Source organism: Balaenoptera borealis (genome assembly GCF_965194805.1).
Source record: "Balaenoptera borealis genome assembly, chromosome: 6".
NCBI classification, from domain to species: Eukaryota; Metazoa; Chordata; class Mammalia; order Artiodactyla; family Balaenopteridae; genus Balaenoptera; species Balaenoptera borealis.
Window position 1 is genome coordinate 33,099,387 of NC_138863.1, and position 23,595 is coordinate 33,122,981.

At 36.7% G+C, this 23,595-nt stretch overlaps 1 protein-coding gene across 2 annotated transcripts in view; it reads right to left on the reverse strand.

Annotated features, from left to right (window-relative positions):
- Positions 1–23,595, reverse strand: part of BMPR2 (bone morphogenetic protein receptor type 2) — a 184,126-nt gene that overhangs the window by 132,151 nt on the left and 28,380 nt on the right. The window contains exon 2 of one of the 2 annotated variants that reach the window (XM_082397046.1): positions 4,038–4,310. The exons of the other annotated variant lie outside the window; for it this stretch is intronic. Coding sequence (XP_082253172.1) covers positions 4,038–4,185 — 148 coding nt within the window. The 5' untranslated portion in view covers positions 4,186–4,310. The remainder of the gene's footprint in view (positions 1–4,037; positions 4,311–23,595) is intronic. 2 annotated transcript variants of the gene reach the window in all.

A 23,595-nucleotide genomic window follows, 5' to 3' on the forward strand; every position in this document is an offset into this window, starting at 1 on the left:
AAAAAAGAGAAAAGACAAAGAAAAAAATAATAAAAGGCATTCAGATTAGAAAGGAAGAAGTAAAGCTATCTCTATTTGCAGATGCCACAGTCATATACATGGAAAATCCTAAGTGATCACAAAATACTATTAGAACTAATAAATAAGTGCAGCAAGGTTGCAGAATACGAGACCAATATACAAAAAGCAATTGTATTCTATATACTAGCAGTGAACAATCCAAAAGTGAAATTAAGAATACGATTCCAGGACTTCCCTGGTGGTGCAGTGGTTAAGAATGGTACACTGAAAACTATTACAAAAAGTCATCAAAAGTCACTGATATCCCACGCATGGATTGTAAGGCTTAATACTGTTAAAATGGCAATACTCCCCAAATTGATCTACATATTCAATGTAATCCCTATCAAATACCAGTTCCCTTTCTGCAGAATTGACAAGCTGCTTCTAAATTTCATATGGAAATGCAAAGGACTCAGAATAGCCAAAACAATCTTGAAAAAGAGCAAAGTTGGAGGACTCACATTTCCTGGTTTCAAAACTCACTACCAAAGTGACATTAATCAAGACAGTGTGGTACTGGCATAAAGACAGACATATATATATCAAGGAAATAGAATTGGGAGTTCAGAAATAAATCCTTACATGTATCGTCAATTGATTTTTAACAGGGGTGCCAAGACAACTCAGTGGGGGAAAAGTTAGCTTTTCCAACAAATAGTTGAACTGTATATCCATGCACAACTGCATATCTACATTCAAAAGAATGAAGTGGGATCCCCTCACACACCATATACAAAAATTAACTCAAACCACAGACTCCAAATGTAAAAGCTGAAACTATAAAACTCTCAGAAGAAAACATAAGCATATTTCTTTGTGACCTTGGATTAAGCAATAGTTTCTTAGCTATGACACCAAAAAAGCACAATGGCAAAAGGAAAAACAGGTAATTTGAACATCAAAATTTAAACCTTTAATGCTTCAAAGTACATCATGCAGAAAGTGAAAAAACAATTACAGAATGAGAAAAAAAATTGCAAATTATATATTTCATACAAGTCTGGTATCCAAAACATAAAAGAAACATTTACAACTCAACCAACATGACCCAGCAATTCCACTCCTAACCATATACCCAAGAGATATAAAAACATGTTCACACAGACTTGTACAAAATTATTCATAACCACATTATTCACAATAGTCAAAAAATGTAAACAACCTAAATGTCAATTGATAAATGGATAAACAAAATATGGCATATCCATAATGGAATGTTAGGCAACAAAAACAAATGAATTACTAATACATGCTACAACATGGATGTACCTTGCAAACAGAATGCTAACTGAAAGAAACCAGACAGAAAAGGTCACGTGTATTTTATCATACCATTTATATGAAATGTCCAGAATAGGCAAATTCTTAAGAGACAGAAAGTAGATTAGAGGTTGCCAAGGGCTGGGGGAAGGAGTGAATGAAGAATTACTGTTAATGGGTACAGGACTTTTTTTTGGGGGGGGGTGATAAAAATGCTCTCAAATTGATTAAGGGGACAGTTGAACAACTGTGAACATGCTAAAAATCACTGAAGTTTTGTCCTTTAAATGAATGAATTATAGATATGTAAATTATTTCTCATAAAGCTGTTATAGAAAATATTACATGTGAATAAAAACCACATCTGTAAAACATTATACAACAAGTGAAAATTTATTTGCAACAACTGAAAACAGAAGAAGCAAAGATATAAACAATCAGTTGAAGTTCCTGAGAGAGGTAAATTTAAGTATTTTGAGGGAAGCCCCCAGAGAGATGTTAATTTACTAAAAAGAAGAATTTTCCATTTGGGTAATATGGGAAGGCATGAAAATAAGAAAAAGCAAGCTGAGTAAAGCACAATTCCTACAGCACGACAAAATATTTTGCAAAGACTTAGTAAAGAATTGTATAGTCATGTTTCTTGCAAAACTGCCAAATTTGGCAAAACCAATTTGGGCTGAGGTTATTTTCAGTACAACTGGAAAAACTGTACAAAAAGATTATATCATTTTCTAGGAGTAGGACCATAAATAAGTTAGAATCACAAAATATTACTTGGAAAGAATCAAAGAAGTCAAATTTTCCATAAAAGGCAGAATTTCATCCTATATGTAAGATCTCTGATAGATGATCTACTTGGATGTTTTCAGAGTTTGCTAATTCAAAAGATAGGCCATGCACTGTTGCAAATTACAAAGCCAAGAACCAAATGAAATTTCTATATCAAGATAAAGTTTTCATGAAAATGGCCAATTTATTAACACTATTAAAAATGATGTGCCATTTTATAGTTAACTTACAACAGTGTAAGAAATGCTTTTTTTTTTTTTTGAGTCGTATGACCTAGTACACACGTACATACACATGTAAGTTAAACAAAAAATTCATGAAACAATACTTTTCTTACTATGGGCAATAATACTAATATCTTTTAATGCTAGTCACAGCCCACAGATCAACTCAAAAGCTCAGAAGACAAAACTCACCAAACCACAATAGAGGTACAGCTCAGGATAAACTATATCCTTTTGAATGAAAACATGTTAATAAAACATGGATTCTTATTGCTACCAACCCACTGGCTGAGTTAACTGCAACTGATTTTGCACTTATCCTCTTTTGCCAGGTGGCTGTATTTTTTATCAAATTAAAGTTGACTTCCATCCCTATGCTCATTTTTAAATTGAAGAACTTGGTAGGGCAGGTGAGGGTGTGGTGAGTGATCTTCCATTCCCTATACACATACAATAATGACACATATGCCCATGCATAGAGGATAGATGAATGGATATTTCCTAGAATTGATACTTCTTTCAATTAATTTGTATGTATCTGCTGTATACGATCATAGCTATAAACTCTGTGTAGCCACATTTACCAATGTTCCTGAGAAAAATGAAACCAGTTATCAATTTGGGAAACATAAGGTCACTTGTAAATAATTTCCCTTAAGTTATATTTTTTTCTCTCTATTCGTAACACGTTATCTCTAGTAACATGCTACTCCTCCTCAGAAAATAACAAATTTCAGCCTTTGTTAAAAATTCAATAAGCAATTCTAACAGGAAAAATATATATATTAATTAAACATAAACACCTGAAAATGTCAAGACATTAATTTAGGGTAGGCTCGGGCCCTAGAATAGAAAACCTTATCACCTAAGCCATGGTCCCAATCAGGAGAATGTTACCACAAAGAGCACCTCTGTTCTTCCCTTCAGGAGTCGCTTACTATCCTCTGCTCTACCACAGCCACTATAATTAGACACTGCCTCTTATGAACTGAGCTTTAGTCTCAACCTCTGTTCCAGGGGTCCTAAATCTAAAGCCTTTGAAATTTTGTAGAGGTGAAAGAATTTCCCATGTTTTTAATGGGAAATGCCCATAGCTTTCATCTTAAAGGAGAAAATCTGGAGGCATGGCAGTCACTATAAACAAAGAAACCTGAATATCTCTTGATTATCTAGCAGAGCTGTCTACTGTCCAGCAACATTTGTCATTTCTTCAAAGAAAAGAACTAGGGCTTTAATCCAGTTAAAACCACTGCAACTTCCCCAAAGAATATTTATTAGGTAGCGCATATAATACCAACAAAATTCACTATGAAACAAAGAAAACAGCAACAATTCAGGCTACAGAAAGTTAATCTAAAAATGAAAATATTGTTTATGATCCAAACCACTACTTGATATATCAGCTGACAGGCAACTTGTCAATTTGTGACTTATGATGCCACAGTTATGAAGAGACCAGTTTCTCCCTTGTCAGGAATTCAGGACAGCCCAGAGACACTACTGGATTTTGGCAAGACCTTCAGGCAACTCTATTTAAAAGACTAAGTTTTTGAATAATTCAGAGTTACCTTCAATCCTACTGAATTTCTTCAACATCATTAAAGATAATAATGTGGATACTGTATTAGTTTTCTAGGGCTAGTGTAATGAAGTACTACAAACTGAGTGACATAAAACAACAAAAATTTATTGTCTCACAGTTCTGGAGGCTAGAAGTCAGCAGGACTGTGCTCCTTCTGAAACCTGTATGGGAGGAGCCTGCCTTGGCTCTTGTAACTTCTAACCAGCAATTTTTGGGTGTTCCTTGGCTTGCAGATGGCATTACTCTAATCACCGTCTCCATCATCACACTGCATTCCTCCAAGCGTCTCTGCCTTCATCTCCTCTTAAAAGGACACCAGTTATTACATTGGTTCACATCACCTACTTCTCATGACTTCACATCCACCAGGAATCACCTTCACCATCTAACTGCCAAATTCCAGAGAAAAATTACATTATTAATAGCCCTAAATACCTTGGAGGTCCCATAAAGATGAAATTTAGACGTAGGCCTTACCTGCCTCCAATGAGGCAAAACAATACTCTTGAACATCCTAGACTGCTACTATTTTACCAGCTGGCAGATGGCTATATAATTTTAGCCTCAGTGGGTTATGTAATAGGGTCAGATCAAACTCAAAAGCAGCAAAGTACTGAACAGTTAAGGATCACTTTATCATTTTAGTTTAAGAAACACGTATCTTCTGCTGCCTTTGGTATGTTTTTAATTAAGGTGAAAACTTTCAAAAGCAAATGTCAACACTATATGATAAAATGACTTTAAGATCAGAATCTGAGAAACAGGACAGATGTACACATCTGCTGCATATCAGATAACACCTAATCTAGGATCGCTTTAGATTTAAAAGTATAAAATCATGAAATGAAGAGTCAACGTAGACTATAATTATAGAAAGAACGAGAGAGGCCATGGCTTATACTCAATTCATTATGCTTTATGCTAATACAGGGTTTTTCAATCTCAGAACTACTAGCATTTTGGGCCAGATGATTCTTTGTTATGTGGGATGTCCTGTACACTTTAGACTGTTTGGCAGCATCCCTGGCTTCTATCTAGTAAATGCTAGTAGCATCCCCTAGTTTTTACAACCCAAAATGTCTCCAGACATGGTCAAATATCCCAGATGCAAAATCACCTCTTGTTTAGTACCACTGTGCTAATGGAATGAAACATCATGATATAGAATAACCTCAAATAACTGGTAAGATATAATTCATTATCTGATATTAGATATCACTTTTCTACTTTCTACTTACACATGAATATGGGGAACCTTCGTGATCTGATAATTAACAGAGTATTTTAAACTATAAAATGAAAACAAATCCTAAAGGAATTTTCTGACTGCAGGAGCAGTAATAAATCTACTAGACTTATTACATCATACTGGTTATTTTATATAATTTATTATCTCTAATGACAAAAATCCTGCAGTGATAAATATATATAATACTTATATATAAATAGAATACTTCTGAAACTAGTAACAATGGTTGCCTTGAAATACGAAGACAAAGAATAAGAGATCTAGAGAAGAAAGTCAGTCAAAATTAGTAGTTCAGAAGCCCTACTTAGGCATCTATCTGACTTAAATAACACATCAATCTCATTCTATAATGCAATTAAATTAGTTCATTCAACAACTCTTAAAAATCCATATATTCACAGTCCAAGAAATACAAAAATAGGAAACAACCCCAAGTGTCAAGAAATGTATAATCTAATAGCAAAGACAATCATGTAAACAGTGAATCATAAAATAAAAATAATTTAAATGATTCTTTCAACAAATATTGAATCCTGCTATAGACTTAAGTGTATCCCCCACAAAATTCATTGTATCCTCCAAATTCAGCGTAACCCCCAATGTGACTATACTTGGAGATAGGGCTTTTAGGAGGTAATTAATGTTAAATGAGGTCGGGCTTCCCTGGTGGCGCAGTGGTTAAGAATCCACCTGCCAATGCAGGGGACACGGGTTCGAGCCCTGGTCCAGGAAGATCCCACATGCCGCGGAGCAACTAAGCCCATGAGCCACAGCTACTGAGCCCACGTGCCACAGTTACTGAAGCCCGTGTGCCTAGAGCCCGTGCTCCTCAACAAGAGAAGCTATCACAATGAGAAGCCCGCGCACTGCAACGAAGAGCAGCTCCCACTTGCCACAACTAGAGAAAGCCCGCGCAGCAACAAAGACCCAATGCAGCCAAAAAAAAAAAAATGTTAAATGAGGTCATAAGTGTGGGGTCCTAATCCAATAGCCTTGCTGGCCTTATAAGAAGAGGAAGAGAAAGAGATTTCTCTCTCTCCCACAACATACACATACAAGGAAAGGCCATGGGGGCACAGAGCAAGAAGGTGGCTGTCTGCAAGTCAGAGAGAGAGCCCTCACCAGAATCCAACCACGCCAGCATGCTCTCTTGGACTCATATCCTCCATAACTGCAAGGAAATAAATTTCTGTTGTTTAAGCCACCCAGTCTATGGTATTTTGTTATGGCAGCCCAAGCAGATTAATACAAATATCTACTGTGCCAGACTCATATATACTAAGGACTAGAGTTAAAAAGATAATCTCAAATTCAAGAAAACAATTTTGTCCTCAAGGATGCCACTGTCTAATAGGTGAGAGAAACAGTGTACGATGTGGTAAATGCTCTACTGGAAGCAAAAAAAGAGGATGCAGACAATCCTAACACTGCCTCATCCTTCTGGGGAAAGTCAAGGAATATTTTTAAATGTCCACATCACAGAACTATAGCTTGAACTGAACTGTGATAGAAAAGTAAGGATTCACAAGGCAGACCAGGAGAGAAGGAAATTCCATGCAAGGGGAAAATTCCAAAAGCAAAATCTTGAAGAGAACATGTTAACTTCCAGTAACCATAAACAGTTCAGTGTTGCTGGAATGCAGACTGGGGAAGGGAGAGTAGTAGGAAATGATGCTGAAAATGTAAGCAGGAACCAGATGATGGATGTGCCATGATAAGGAGTTTGAACTTCATTCTGTAGGCCACAGGGAACAACTGAAGAATTTTAAGCAGGGGAATAAAATGAACAGATTTGTATTTTAAAGAAGCACTCTGGCAGAGTATGAAAAAGAGATTGGGGGAGGGAGAGAAGAGAGGCACTGTACCAGTTAGAAAGCTATTGCATATATTCAATATCCTATAATAAACCATAATGGAAAAGAATATTAAAAAAAAAAAGCTATTGCAATAATCCAGAGAGAAACATGATAAAGGTAGGAACTGAGAGAAATAAAGGGAATGGATTATAGAAATATTTATAGGACCAAACAAAACTAGCATAGGCCTTGAAATCACATAAAAATTTTAACGTTTAACCCTAGCCTCTTTGAACCTAGTTCCCTCACCAGTATAATGGAAATAAGAAAAATCCCTCAAGGGTTATATTAAGAGGTAAGAAAATAATTTCTGTATGCTGTATATGCTATAGCTGTTTCTAGATGATTTTAGTTAATCTCCTTAGAAATGACAGGATTACTTTGGTGTCTAGTAGGATGCTCTGGTGGAAATAGGCATGGAAATTGAGAGAATAATCAAGAACCAAAGATAAGCCCTGGGCTTCCCTGGTGGCGCAGTGGTTGAGAATCTGCCTGCCAATGCAGGGGACACGGGTTCGAGCCCTGGTCTGGGAAGATCCCACATGCCGCGGAGCAACTAGGCCCCTGAGCCACAACTACTGAGCCTGCGCGTCTGGATCCTGTGCTCCACAACGAGAGGCCGCGATAGTGAGAAGCCCGCGCACCGCGACGAAGAGTGGCCTCCACTTGCCACAACTAGAGAAAGCCCTCGCACAGAAACAAAGACCCAACACAGCCATAAAATAAATAAATAAATAAATAAATAAATAATTCAAAGATAAGCCCTGTATTTGTGGCCTAGGCAATAGGGTAAATAGTGGTGTCAATAACTTAGCCAGGAAATAAAGGAAGAACGGTTTTGGAAGGAAAAATGCTGTGACAGAAGTAAACAGAATGCTATGGGCACATGTGAAAACTTCTAGCTAGAGGCATGAGGAAAGATAAAGGATTCGTGATGGACCCAAAAAAAGTCAAGTAAGATATCAAGAGGTACAATTGCATTCAAGAACAATATGAGGGGCTTCCCTGGTGGCACAGTGGTTAAGAATCTGCATGCCAATGCAGGATACAAAGGTTCGAGCCCTGGTCCGGGAAGATCCCACATGCCGCAGAGCAACTAAGCCCGTGAGCCACAACTACTGAGCCTGCACTCTAGAGCCCGGGAGCCGCAACTACTGAGCCTGTGTGCCACAACTACTGAGCCCGTGTGCCTAGAGCCCATGCTCCGCAACAAGAGAAGCCACCACAATGAGAAGTCCGTGCACTGCAAGGAAGAGTAGCCCCCACTCACCGCAACTAGAGAAAAGCCCACGCACAGCAACAAAGACCCAACACAGCCATAAACAAATAAATAAATAATTTGTTTTTAAAAAGAACAATATGAACAGAACCAAAGAAACAGGAACTATAAATTGTTAAGTTCTGATGAACTGTGAACTACAGAGAGTGAGTGTATGCAAGAAAGAGAAAGGGGGGGAGGGAGGGAGGGAGGTGGGTGGGTGTTAGTGAAGTGAAGAAATCAAACTACCTCAGAGAAATGATAATATAGAAATGAAAAAGTTTTAAGGCTCAGAAGATAATGAAATCTTGTTATAGGCCTACTTCTTTTTTACTTAACAACTGCCAACTAAAGAATGTCACTCGTTGTCTGGTTCTACAGGAATTAAGTCACTAGCCACTGCAGTCACTGACCTTCAACGAACACACCCTAAAAGGAGCTATGAAGGAGATCAGGAATGAGGCACTCTGTGCTCTGGGAAAACTAGCAGAACAGGCCTCCAGATTATTTTCAGGAGAAAATTTTATGAACCCAGTTGTTGCATCTTCCCATACTTAGAAAAGCACTAAAATCATTAACTGAGATATGTGTTCCTCGTGACTAGTAGCAACCTTCTACCAAGATGTATGCCTGATTGCATATATCCTTTTCTCCAAAATCACATACATGCTGACCTCCCCCCTTCCTCTTTGGAACAGTTCCTCAGAGCTATCTGAGAGGCTGTCTTCCAGGCTATAGCCCTCAGTAAGTCCCCAAATAAAACTGAAACTCTCAGCTCTCATGTTGTGTGTTTTTATTTCAGTCAACATAACTTTATTTTGATAATGAAACCTTGTTAAAGGCCTACTTCTTTATTTTTTACTTAATCACTTTATTTTAGACCCACAAATGTATTATATGCTCACTATAAAAATTTCCACTGCAGAAATACATAACATCCAATTAATCACAAAGTGCAATGAACTTTACCTCAAAATATCTCTAGACTCCTTCTATCTGTATTAATCTGTATCCAATGCACCATGCTAGTTTTGACTGTCATCATCTCTTGCCTAACCAACTTTGATAGCCTCCTTACTGGTTCCTCCACATCCTCTCATAATCTAGTCTCTATATGGTAACCAAAGTAATTTTACTTTTTAATATAAGACCTGCACATAGTAATTTAAAGGTATACCGGGACATATACTTAAAAGTCTCCCCTTCATCCTAGTCCTGAAGCCATTTACGTCCTCTTTTATCAGTCAAAATAAACTAGATTATGTTCACTAATAATCCCAAAATCTCCGTTGCCTTAAACAACAAAGGTTCATTTCTTGGTCTTGCTCCATGTCCTAACTCAGGGCCTAAGTGATATATTACTTCCAACCACAGCACTGAATTGCTAATGTCAGACTCTCCAGAATTTTTTTTATCTTCTTTCTGGCATTTCCTTGATTAATCATGCATCTTTTCAGAAGTTTATTAACCATCCAGGTTCCCTATTCTGTGAATTCAAATCCTTTCTCATTTTCCCTTTGAACTGTTTTTTTAAGGTGTTTTTCCTATTTAAGATAATAATCCTTATTTGATTACATATGTTACAAATATCGTTCTCAACCTGTAGCTGCTTTTTTCATTTTGTGATATCTCCTGTTGTACAGAATTTTTTAATTTAATTTAATTACATTTATTAATTTCCTTTTATTACTTGTTTTTTGTACCTTTTTAAAGAAATCCTTTTCTAGACCAAGGTCAAAAAGATATATATTTTCTTCAAGTTTTTCACATATAGATTTTTTTTCCACATATAAGTGTCACCTTTGGATCATTTCTAATGACCTTCCTCAGTATTAGATTTTCTTCTGCATATGTTTTGAAATTTGAGTTTGCAGTCTCAGACTTTTTGTTTGCTCTCTCTCTCTCTCCCCCAACTCCCACTCACCATTTGCTCCCCAGGATACTTTCAGGTATTTCGCCCGTATATCTACCTCCTGCTCGTAGTCCTAAACTAGGTTCCTATAATATCATTTTGAAACTCGAACCCTGCAAAGATACTGGGGATGCTGCAGATGCCATCACAGATCGGAGGGACCTTGGCTAAGTTCTGGTCATAAGGGTAAGCGTCTTCATTCTCATACTCATTAGGTCCGTAGTTAATGAAAAGATTTTAAATTTTAAAATTTTTTTACCACCAAGAAGGAAGAAGCTGTTTTTTGTTGCTGTTGTTCTTTGGGGGGATTTTTGGCCTCGTTTCAAGGAGAAAGAACACCTGGGTTCAAGGCAGGAAGCTTGGTTCTGATCTTGTCACATGGTCACTTTTGGACCCTGTTAACCCTATAGGAACCTAGTTCGTACTCATCATTGCCAACTTCCAGTCCCAGAACTTGGCTAGGCACAACACTTTGCTCTTCTACTCCAAGGAGATGTTAAAATTGTTTTTGAGCTCATTTAAAATTATACCTGTCAATGCTGTTTTTGGACTAGAAGTCACGTGTCAAACCATGAAGTTAGATACATCTTCACTAACAGGCCTTGAGTCGTCATCTGGTCTACATATCTTTGTTGCTACTTTCCTGCTAATATCTAGCTCCTTATATTTATTCTTTTATAACAATATATAAACTTCATTGATGATCAGACACTAGAAATGGCAACTTGAAGAACTCTGTATAGAATACTTCAAATTAGCTACAGGATAAGATAAAAAGCAGCTGTCATTCACAAGTTTCTTTGAAAGCATTTTCTGCTTTTTGAAGTGAGCTTAAAAGAAACATTTAATGAACTTTAAAATGACAGTACATGTTATTGACTATACACTCACTTTTCAAATTCTTGAGTCCTCTTCCTCATCCCACTCCACATGCAAAAAAATCAACAGTTTCTCCCATTGCTGCTTTCCCAACATCTATGAATCTTAGTGGAATTGTCTCTTTTCTTGGGGAGGGAGAGTGGCAAAAAGGGGAAGTTCCTTACCTGTGGCTGAACTCTAGTACTACTCACCTCCTTGCCTCTAAATTTCTAAAATTCCCCTCCTCTAAACAACTCTCAGTATTGAAAACATCTTAAAACTTGTTTAAAGGGAATAGCTTTACTACCAAATACTATAGAAAGCGCTAAGAGTAATAATTATACAGACTTAAGATTCTGGGGGAAAAATCCTTCAGTGATAGGTAACTACGCCTGCAAATATATCACTGCCTGGTTTTAAAAGAAAAACACAGCTTTTCTTTCTTTCTTTTTAAATGAAACTTGGTAATATTTTTTTTCTTCTAAACTGGATCTCATATACAAAAAAACAATTGCTAAACATCGCCTTTAAAACTCTTCACCCTCCTACAAATGTTTTCATATTCCAGGCAGGATGTAGGGTTACAAATGCATATTCAGGAACGCCAGCAGGCCCCATCCTCCAGCTTAAACCCAGAAGACTTAATTGGAAGCAGTATTTGAAAGGAGTCTGGATATGTAAGACTAATCAATAAAATTCACTGAGTTTCTGTGTATAAATTAATTTCATTAATTGTGCTATACTATTTAGTAAAAACACACCCTTCAAGCTTAATTTTGCAATTGCTCAATATTTCTTTGGATATGTGTATTTTTTTTATTTTTATTATTTTTTTTGGATATGTGTATTTTAAATGGATGTTAGACCTTTCAATTATTGTCAAGGGTTAGTCTTCTATTTTTTCTTAGTGTCTTATTTTTATTTTTTGTTAGATACATCCTAATTCCTCTGTTTATGGTAAGCAATAAGCAGCAGTAGGCAATTAATTAATCAATTCTACCTCTAGGAGAAAAACGGAAGGGATAAGTAAGCATTGTTAATAGAAATCTTCTGATTCCTTTTGGAGGAAATGTGCATCATTCCCTTCTTTTATTTATATAATAAATTTTTTTTCTAATTTCTCACTGTGCTTTTTGGAAAACAAATAGTAGTGAAAAGCTTAAGAATCAACAAGATACTGTCTTCTTCTGGAGACATTAGATATACTAAACGTATGAGACCTTACTTAGGGAAACTGAAACTCTGCAGTTTCACATTTCCCAGTCAAGGCTGTACTTAAAACATAAAACCCAAAAAAGAATCAATAAAAACTACCTAGAAAAAGTTATCCTAATTAGCCCATGTCATTTTAAATAAACCAATCACTGAAGAAAAAGGTACTTAAATTTTTAAAGCCAAAAAGTACATGATGCTGAATTTTACCCTAAAATCAAGGCAATTGAATTTTCAAATAGAAAGATGGATGTGAGGGGAAAACTTACTATTCCTGCAATCTAACTGAATGCCAAGATATATTTACATGTTTTATATGATATTTCTTAGGCAAAGCAGATAGTGTAATCTAAAAAGAATACAGACTTTGGAGCCTGACCATGAATTTTGGCTACTATATTAATTGTGTCTACCTTATTTTCCTCATTCATAAGAGTATGGATGCTTTTGTAGGATTAGATGAGAATGGGATACATATAACACATACATAATTAATAATATACAATATATGTAGTATCATTAATAATATGTTTAATATATAATACGGAACATAGATAGGTATCATATACATATTTACAGACATACATATACACACACACACAGCTGATTCTTGTATGTTCTATAAAGTTGCTGCAAACACTGAATTAACAAATAATGAACATCTAGGAGAAGTACAGGGTTAGATTCCTACAGCCTCTGGTCACAACGTTTTCATCAACCAAACAATATATAACATTGTTTTATGTGTGTGTCTCTGCTTAAAGAAACCTTATTTAATATATATTGTTGATACGTTAACACTGAACTCAGGGCCAACAGCACTACAACTGATGCCTGAATGAAGTTTTTCTAATGTATTTTCTCCACAAAAGCCTTCTTGCATTCAGGAACACCAGACAACACCTCAGTACTACATTTGTGGGCTATTTTAAGCAGTGAAATCACCAAAAAAAGCATAAAAATGAGAAAATGTGGCACTAAATAGACCATGGAGGGGACACTTATTTATAGTATAAGAACTGAAACAAGAAGGCAGTGCACTGCCTTGTTTGACCTCACTGGGAACATTCATATCAGATGACTCAAATTTTTCACAGCTCTGCATATGTCCACAAGTGATCAAAAAAGTGCCACAAGTATTGATTTTGGGGTTACAAATTTTAGTGAGTAGGTGAATTTGCAAATAAAGCATCTACAAATAATGAGAATCAACTGTATGTATACTTATACATATAGGCAAATGGTATACAATACACATGTAAAAAATAGTTTTCCCAGCTTCCCTGGTGGCCCAGTGGTTAAGAACCCGCCTGCCAATGCAGGGGACATGGGTTCGAGCCTTGGTCTGGGAAGATCCCACATGCCACAGAGCAACCATGCCCATGCGCCACAACTACTGAGCCTGCACTCTACAGCCTACGTGCCACAACTACTGAGCCCACGAGCCACAACTACTAAAGCCCATGTGCCTAGAGCCCATATTCCACAACGAGAAGCCACTGCAATGAGAAGCCCGTGCAACGAAGAGTAGCCCCTGCTCACAGCAACTAGAGACAGCCTGCACACGGCAATGAAGACCCAACGCAGCCAAAAATAAATAAATAAATAAATATTTAATAATAAAATAATAAAATGAAACTGAAAAAAAACATAGTTTTCCTCTTCCTGCTTCAATTACATAATCTTAGAACCACCAATGAAATAGTAATTACTGAAGACACTGGACCCAGCACAGGTATAAACACAGAAAAACAAGTTTGAGGAAACAAAAATTTTTTTTTTAAATAGTGTAGTTAGTGATTATATAAACTCTAGTTTTCCCACAAGATTTATTATCTCCCGATTATAAAATTTACAAAACTAACACTTCTTGCCTGTATTTTTATTGAGAATTATTGATGCCAAATATAAGTTATATCTTAAAATCATGACAAAACATATCTTAATAAGTGGTGACAGATTGGACTACTATTCCCACCATAGAAAAAGTACTGATCTCACCTCTAGCAAATGAGGAAATACACATGAGAACACTTTGAATACTATAAAATACTACCAAAATTCAAAGTGATAATCTTTGATCTTAGCAAAGTTCCCCAGGATGTAGTAGATATTTTCTTTATATGACTTCAAATAAAATAGTAAAAACTCAACACATACTTTCCAGGCTAAAGGGCAGAAAACTCATTCCATCTGTCACAAAGCCAATAGGATAGTAGCACTGTTACAAATCAGCCATTTCAAAATGAGGTTAGTAAGTAATAGGGGAGCCTGAAGTATGCTGCAGTTCATTTCCACAGACACTTAAATAACATTTTAGCAAGTAAAATATGTTGGCCCACTATGGAGAATATTCAGAAAACTATCACTTGTATACCTGGGCAGGCTCCAACAAAATTCATCTCTTTAAAGCTGAAGCCAAAGATATTAGACAGAAAGGTACCAACATAGGACAATTTCAGTACATATAACATTAAATTAGTAATACATAAATTACAGAATAATAGCTATACTCTAATGACCTATCTTTGGACATGTACTCTAATGTGAAGAGTAGAGTTCTAAGTTCTTGACCATAAATAGTATTTGTAATATTGGTGGGGTTCAAAACACACCACTCTTAAAAAAAAAAAAAGAAAGAAAGAATTACAAAAAAAACCCACCATTCTAAAATATAGCACCTTTGCATACTGAATATATTAAGCTGAAGGAATCTGAGAAACAGCAGGTGCAGGAAGGACTTTCTGACCTCCTCCATCTCCCCTGAAGCAGATCATAAAACCCCTACGTGAGAAGTGCCATCCCTATACCTGGAGGAAAAAAAGCATCCTTATCTTCAAAGACAGAGGGACAGCAAGAGGAATCCAAAGGAACAGGTCTTGCTATGTTTCCCCCAGTTTACTACCTTTAGCTCATATACTTTTGTTCTATCACATTTTCTCACAATTTTCCACTCTTCATCAAACCTAGTATAAAAATGTTCAGGCTTATCTGCTTCTTAGGGTCTTCATTTCCTTATGAAGGTTCCTATATCATTTAAAACTTATATCAAATAAATTTGTATGCTTTTGTTTGTAATCTGTTTTTTGTTACAGAGCCCCAGTCGAGAACACAGAAGGGTAGAGGAAAAGACTTTTTCTTCCCTACAATATTATTCTGTTTGCAACATGTGACAGTCTGAGCCTCAATCTAAGACTTCAAGTCAAACTGAAAACAAGCCTATGTAAACAAGGATAAAAATGGAAAATGAAGTAAACTGAGAATTCAATATCTATAATGATTCTTGCACCAAACAGTGTTAGAAACTGTTAAATCAATAACATATTGGAGGGACACCAAGATTTATGAGAATCAGCACCAAAAAGACATCTTTTAATATCTTTATATTGAGATTACTCTCCTGCTGTGCAGATACCATACCAAAGCACAAAGTTTTTCTAAAGCTTTAATTTTAGCCATCCTAAAATGATACAGAAGCAGCACAAAACCACCTATAATCAGGCTTTCTTGGTGGTGCAGTGGTTAAGAATCCGCCTGCGAATGCAGGGGACAAGGGTTCGAGCCCTGGTCCGGGAAGATCCCACATGCCACGGAGCAACTAAGCCCATGCGCCACAGCTACTGAGCCTGCGCTCTAGAGCTTGCGAGCCACAACTACTGAGCTCGCATGCCACAACTGCTGAAGCCTGCACGCCTAGAGCCTGTGCTCAACAAGAGAAGCCACCGCAATGAGAAGCCTGCACACCGCAACGAAGAGTAGCCCCCGCTTGCCGCAACTAGAGAAAGCCCTTGCATGAACACCCAATGCAGCCAAAAATAAATAAATAAATAAAATTTAAAAAAGAAAAACACCTATAATCGTCTTCAAGTACAGATACAACAGAAGCCATCTATAAAGTATGACATGTTCACCCAGGTAGAGTTTTATTATGTCTAATTTACTGATTTAATTCTTTTTATGTTTTCCGATTAAACTTGAGGGCGGAAAAAGGATTTCAGGATTCACATAGAACAAACTCTATTCAAGCTTAAAAGTCAAAACTTCCATTTCAAAAACTCTGACACAGACAATTCCCCTAGAAATTTCTTGACTAACCTCTGTGATATTCAGAAAATACAGAAATGTATATTCAGCTTCTCTAAGCTGAACCTTTCTATCTTGATCAACACATCCCCCAGATGTTCCCTCTAGCTTGCTCTCTCCTCTCTTTCTCTTATTTTAAAACTTTCCTAACAGCTTAAACTGACTGTCTAACCATCTTGCAATCTCTACACCAATAAGTTAGGGTTCCAATTTTTCCCCACAAAGTCATTCCATAGGGTTGGCCAAAACGTTCGTTCGGGTTTTTCTGTGCAATGTTTCAGAAGACCCGAACGAAGTTTTTGGCCAGCCCAATACCTATACAGCCCACTCAGTAATCTCATCCCTTTCACTTACAGGGCTCAAACATCCAGACATTCTTTCTTCTCAACCATTTGCTTTCTGTACTCAAATACAGCACCACTCCTCTCCAACTTGAAAATACCCTCATCTGCAATGATTTTGGACAGAGGTTTTTGTTTTGGTTTTTGACTTGTGTAAATGCTCAATCTAACGCTGGATTTATCTTTGTTTTCTTGTATCTGAGACTTTTCTCAGGTCAGGGAGTTTCTTGTTTTACATTCAAAGATTTTATTTCCTAATTCTTACGGGGCAGAAATTTTTAAAATCATGATTATATGAACAAAATACTTAGGCAGAGGAAAGGCCACCTTTCATGACTTTTTAAAAATATTTAGTTAGAAAAAAAAAAAATTTTAGTTAGTTATTTGGCTGCGTCGGGTCTTAGTTCTGGCACACAGGATCTTCGCTGTGGCATGCGGGGTCTTTAGCTGCAGCATGCGAACTCTTAGTTGCGGCATGTGAGATCTAGTTCCCTGACCAGATATTGAACCCGGGCCCCATGCATTGGGAGTGCAGAGTCTTAGCCACTGGACCACCAGGGAAGTCCCTCATGACAATTTTAAAGTAAAAATTGTCAAGGATGAATGAATCTGCCTAAAGAATTAACTGAAATTTAGTCACAAGTTTTGGTGACTTCATCATTTTATTACCTCAAGAACTCCTTTTACCACCTTAAATATTTTTAGAATTATAAGACACACACCTACCTTTTCAACAGAAAATATTTTAAATTTACAGAAAATCTGCCAAAAATAGTACAGTCTTTATATAACCTTACCCTAGCTTTCCCTAATATTAACATCTTACACAACCACACTACAATTATGGAAACCAGGATATTAACACTGATAAAACACAATTAACTAAGCTACTGACCTTTTTCAGGTTTCATCAATTTTCCCACTAATATTCTTTTTCTGGTCCAGGATTTGTCCAGAATCCCACAAACTGTCATGTTTCCTTAGTCTCCTCTAATATGTGATAGTTCCTCAGTTTTTTGTTTTTCATGACCCTGAGACTTTTTTTAAGAAATGATAAGTCATTTTATAGAATGTTCCTCAATTTGGGTTTGTTGTTTTCTCATGATTACATTGAGATTAAGCTTCTCTGGCAAGAATACCATAGAGGTGATGCTGTGTCCTCAGTGCATCTTATCAAGGAAGCCTGAAATGTTAATGTGTCACTTGGTTAGGTGGTGTCTCCAGGATTCTTCCACTGTAAATAAGGTTCCCTTTGTAATTAAAAAATATCTTGTTGGAAAGATACTTTGAGACTATACAAACATCCTGTTTCTCATTATGCTTTCACTCACTAACATTAGTATCCACTGACTGATTCTTGCCTGAAACAAAAACCTATGCACTATCTGCCTAATGATGATTTTTTTATTTCCATCATTCACTCTCCATTTATTAACTGGAATTCTGTAAAACAGAGCTGTCCCTCAATGTTGCTGTGAACTAAAACTTCTCTCAAATATAAAGTTTATTAATTAAAAAAATAAAATAAAAAAAAGAGCTGTCCCTTCTCCCTTGTTAATGTTAGTATAGACTCACAGATATTTATTTTATTCTAGGGATTGTGATCCAATACTATCATTGCTTATTTTGTCCCAGCTTTGGCCAGTGGAAGTACCTTCAAACTAGCTGTATCCTTCCAACATACCCTCATCATTTTTTGAGCACTTCCTTACTTTCTGGTACCATTAAATGTTCCAGTTCATCTTGATTTCCCTGTCCCAGCCCTGGAATCAATCATTTTTTCTCCAGGCTTCCTTTTACTGGAGAATGTTATTTAGAAACCAAGATCTGGGCAGCAGTGTATTTCACTGCTACAGTGGTGTCATTTACTTCTAGGTCTTCTCAGTGGAGAGAGTTAAGAACCTAACTCTCAATATCCATAATATTTTTACTTATTTGTTCAATACAAGTATACATTTAAAGTAGAATTGCTAATAGCAATTTAGAAATGCTCATCCATACCGCTATGAGAAAGAAACAACTAGAGTATAATATTTGGGTATAACATTTTTTTGTCTTAGCTTTATCATTTTTCAAAGTAACTTAGGCTAGTTCTTTTCCTCTCCACCTCCCTCAGTGTGATTATATATTACTCATTTATAATACAACTAGGTTATTATTTACATAGCTTTTTGAGTTCTTTCCACATCCTGTTTGATCTGAATGATTTGGTTTTTGAGTCACATACCAGTTTTAATGAACATTTAAGAAGAATACTTTGTTTCTTTGACTAATGAATGGGAAATGAAAAAAAAACATCTCCTTGACAAAGAAACACAATGTTCCTGATATTAATGAATCAATTAAAGACATTCCAGGCATGTCCTGACACAGGACACTCCATCCCCAGTATCCTAAAATAAAAATATAATACAAAGTAGATAAAGAGATAGTTAAAAAGAAAAAAAAAGACCCATATATAACCATTGTTTGATGCTTTACCCTGTGTTTCCAAGATAGTTCAAGTGGAATGTGAAAGAAAAACATGGGTAGACTTCCTGTTTCCTTGTAGGTCCTACGCCCTATTTCCTGCTTCATTCAAATCTCAAAGATAGAAGACTGATTAGAGTCCCTAATATAATTAATACTAATGCTTACAAGAATCTAAATTTTTATTTATTTTAAAAACACTTGTTGCCCACATCCTCTGTGCCAGGCACAGTGCTAAGTGCTTTACATACATTTATCTAACTAAATGAGAGCTCTGGGGAGGACCCATTAACTCTCCTATGATTCACACAGATTTGTTTCTTCCCTAGATTTCATATACTATTGTGCCAGTACAATTAACATCTAGTGATAATGAAAAGCTAACAACAAAAATTTGTAAAGACCAATCTTTTATGAGAAGCAATTTAACCTACCAGTGCAGATGGGTCGATATTGATAGTTAGACCTAAGAAGCAACCACAGATATATGGTTTCTAAGAGAAAATGAACATATAGAATTATTTTGCCACCTAAAATTACAAAGCTTTTAAAAAACACTTCATAGAAAGTATTTTATATGAGACAATACACAAACTTTTGGACACCAAGACCTGACCATTACATCTTTTAGCACTTTACTCATCATCCCAGAAAACTAAAGTCAAGAATTACTTTTTTTTTTTTTTTTTTGGCCACGCAGCACAGCTTGCAGGATCTCAGTTCCCCGACCAGGGATTGAACCCGGGCCACGGCAATGAAAGCCTGAATCCTAACCAGTAGGCCACCAGGGAACTCCCTGGAAGAGATTTTTTTAAACTTGGGATTTCATAAAGAAAACAGAGGATTCACTGAGAAAAACTAAATCTATTTTATAAAAATAATGTATAACTCTTGGATACATACCTGGTGGTCCAGTGGTTAAGACTCCACGCTCCCAATGCAGGGGGCCCGGGTAAGATCCCACATGCCGTGCAGCGTGTCCAAAAACAAACACAAGAACAAAAGAAACTCTCCAAAAAAAAAAACCCATTAGTGGTGTAACTCCCGGGTATAATATTTATGCAGAATATAATGTGAATACAGTATTATTAAGAAGTACCTGAACTAGATGGATCACACCAATATTTACAATAACAAGGTGCCACAGATGGACAGAACAAATATAAGCATTGAGAATGATGCCTGAACAGGACTGCTCAGCTATACTACCCCAGACCTAAGCCACTAATATCAATTACAGCATCACCACAGCTTTAAGTTTATTAGAACATTCTTGCTGTCCCTGCGTAGCAGTCAGGGCACACTGGTGATAAAGTGAAACAGCTGAATTACCAAGTCACAACCTCTAACATGTGCCTAACTCCAAGCTTGTATGACACCATGACCCAAAAAGTCTCCCAATCTCTGGCACAGAGATTTATTTACTCATTAATGCTCAACTTCATATGGTTTCCCTTAAAACCGGGGTCAAACCATAATGGATTAATTAACTGTACCTTAGAGAGCAATTTTAATTTGCTAAAAATATTCCTCACTCATGAAACGATGTTCATGTCCCAGAAAACAGAACAGTAAGACTCCTGTTCTGGTGGTTGGATTCCTATTAAACAATTTAATTCTATGCAAATGGTTAACATCAATTTCCTTATCTCATTGGTTACAACCTAGGGTCCTTCTGACGATGATCTACAAAAGGACTAGCAAGGATCCTCAGAAAAATAACAGTTTCTTCCCTAGCCACAGAGTACAAAGAATATTATATCAACTCTAATCTGGAGAAGAGGGTGCTCACAGCCCCAAGAGGCCACAATTTGCTTAGAACACAAAAGGCGATGGTGTTCTATGAAACATGAACAACCAAAGAACCCTATCATACCCTTTCTTACTCCTATTACTTGCCAGTTTTAGGCAACCACTTATGCAAAATATGATGACATAGAAGGAAAGGTAAAGACAGGGCAAACCCATAATTCCTTTTTTCTCTCAGGCCTTCCTTATTCATCAGTAAGCCAAACGTAGAATGTTGGTAGAATACTCATGTATTGAGAAGTAAAATAAAAACAGCTGAGTTAGTTTTGTAAGTGTTTCTACTGTTCTGGTAAAAACTACACATGCAAGTACAAGTTATAAAAAATAACTTTAATTTCAGTGATCCCACAAATCAGTTAAATATTCTTATATTTGCATTTTAAATGAGCATCACAATATAAAAATGAATGCTAAAATACATGATAATGATTTAAGTTTTTAATTCTTATTTACTTAAAATGACATTAAATGACAAATTTTAAAACCCTGTAAGTCAGAGAGACATGGAAGAAAAGAAAAAGGTATATATTTTACTATCTTTTCATGCTTTTTGAACAAAGGGGTCCACATTTTCATTTTGCCCTAGGTCCCACAAATTATGTCGTACCCTGCAAACACTCAACCTTTCCATGTCTGGACTTCTAATGAATATATAAAAACATGATGGCAGAGGAAATGACAGAACAGTTAAACAGTACTAACTACGGTATCTGATTTTCTCTTCAGGCTTCAGGAACACAAGACTTCAGTAGTGTCCAATTTATGGTATAATAAGAAAAAGCTGGGAACCAATGCTCTAAATGGATGGATATAGTCTGACAAGATAAAAGGTAGAGAGGGAGCGCAGGTAACAGCCTTTGACACAGCTTGAATCATAATAGTCTTCTTCTATTCCATTAGTACTATTTAAAGTAAAAATTTTAACCAGAAGTCAAGTTCTACAAAATATATTCCTACAAGCAACTCTACGAAATATATGCCTAACTATACAATAACAGAAACATTAAAACACATCAGGTCAATTTAAAGTTAAAATACTATCCAGGACTTCCCTGGTGGCGCAGTGGTTAAGAATCCACCTTCCAATGCAAGGGACATGGGTTCGAGCCCTGGCCAGGGAAGATCCCACATGCCGCAGTGTAACTAAGCCTGTGCGCCAAAACTACTGAGCCTGCACTCTAGAGACCGTGAGCCACAACTACTGAGCCCACATGCCACAACCACTGAAGCCTGCGCGCCTAGAGCCCATGCTCCCAACAAGGGAAGTCACCGCAATGAGAAGCCCGCGCACCGCAACGAATAGTAGCCCCCGCTCACCGTAACCAGAGAAAGCCCGTGCACAGCAACGAAGACCCAATGCAGCCAAAAATTTTAAAAAATAATAATTAAAAAATTAAAAAAAAAAAGAATCCGCCTGCCAATGCACAGGACATGGGTTCAAGCCCTGGTCCGAGAAGATCCCACATTCCGCAGAGCAACTAAGCCCGTGTGCCACCCTGCGCTCTAGAGCCCGCAAGCCACACCTACTGAGCCCATGTGCCACAACTACTGAAGCCCACGCGCCTAGAGCCCATGCTCTGAAACAAGAAGCCACCACAATGAGAAGCCCACGCACCGCATTGAAGAGTAGCCCCCGCTCACTGCAACTAGAGAAAGCCCGCGTGCAGCAACAAAGACCCAACGTAGCCAAAAAAATAATATTAAATTTATTAAAAAAAAAAAACTATCCAAATTCATCAAGTCAGATAGGAGTCAGTATCTTTTAGAGTTAGAAAGGGTTCAAGTTCAACTTCTCATTTTAAAAGAATAAAATTGAGGTCTAGAAAAGTTAAATGACTTACGAAGTTCTTATAGTAAGAATTCAAATCTAGACCTTTTGGCTCCAGTGTCCTTCTCTGCCCAATACACCATAGTGAATTAACTGAAAACAGTTTGCTAAACTAAACTGAATCACTATTTTATATTCCACCTTTAATTTTCCATAAGCAGAAAGAAGTTTTAAATTTCCTGATGTTGAAAAAGTATCAATAAAGTAAAATATAAGATATCCTAAAGCTAGAGCACGGTTCCCTATGGAAACTACTCTGGCCAGTATTCAAAAGGTGCTATGAAACTACAACCCAGGCCAGGAAGTCTGTATTAATTTGCTAGGGCTACTGAACAAAAGTACCACAAACTGGGTGGCTTAAACAACAGAAATTTATTGTCTCTCAGTTCTGGAAGTTAGAATTCTGAAATCAAGATGTCAGCAGGGTTGGTTCCTTCTGAGGACTATTTGGGAAAATCTGTTCCACACCTCTCTTAGCTTCTGGTAATTTCCTGGCAATCTTTAGTATTCCTTGACTTGCAGATCTCTACCTTCATCTTCATGTGGTTCTCCCCCATTTGCATGTCTGTGTCCAAATTTCCCCTTTTTATAAGGACACTAGTCATATTGGATTACAGCTTGGCCTTACCCTAATATGACCTCATCTTAACTAATTACACCTGCATTAACCATATTTCCAAAAAAGGTCACATTCTTAAGTAAAGGGGGTTAGGACTTCAACGTATAAATTTGTGTGGGACAAAATTTAACCCATAACAGAGTTTTAGCTAGAAATCCATGAATATGCTCCAGGAGACCA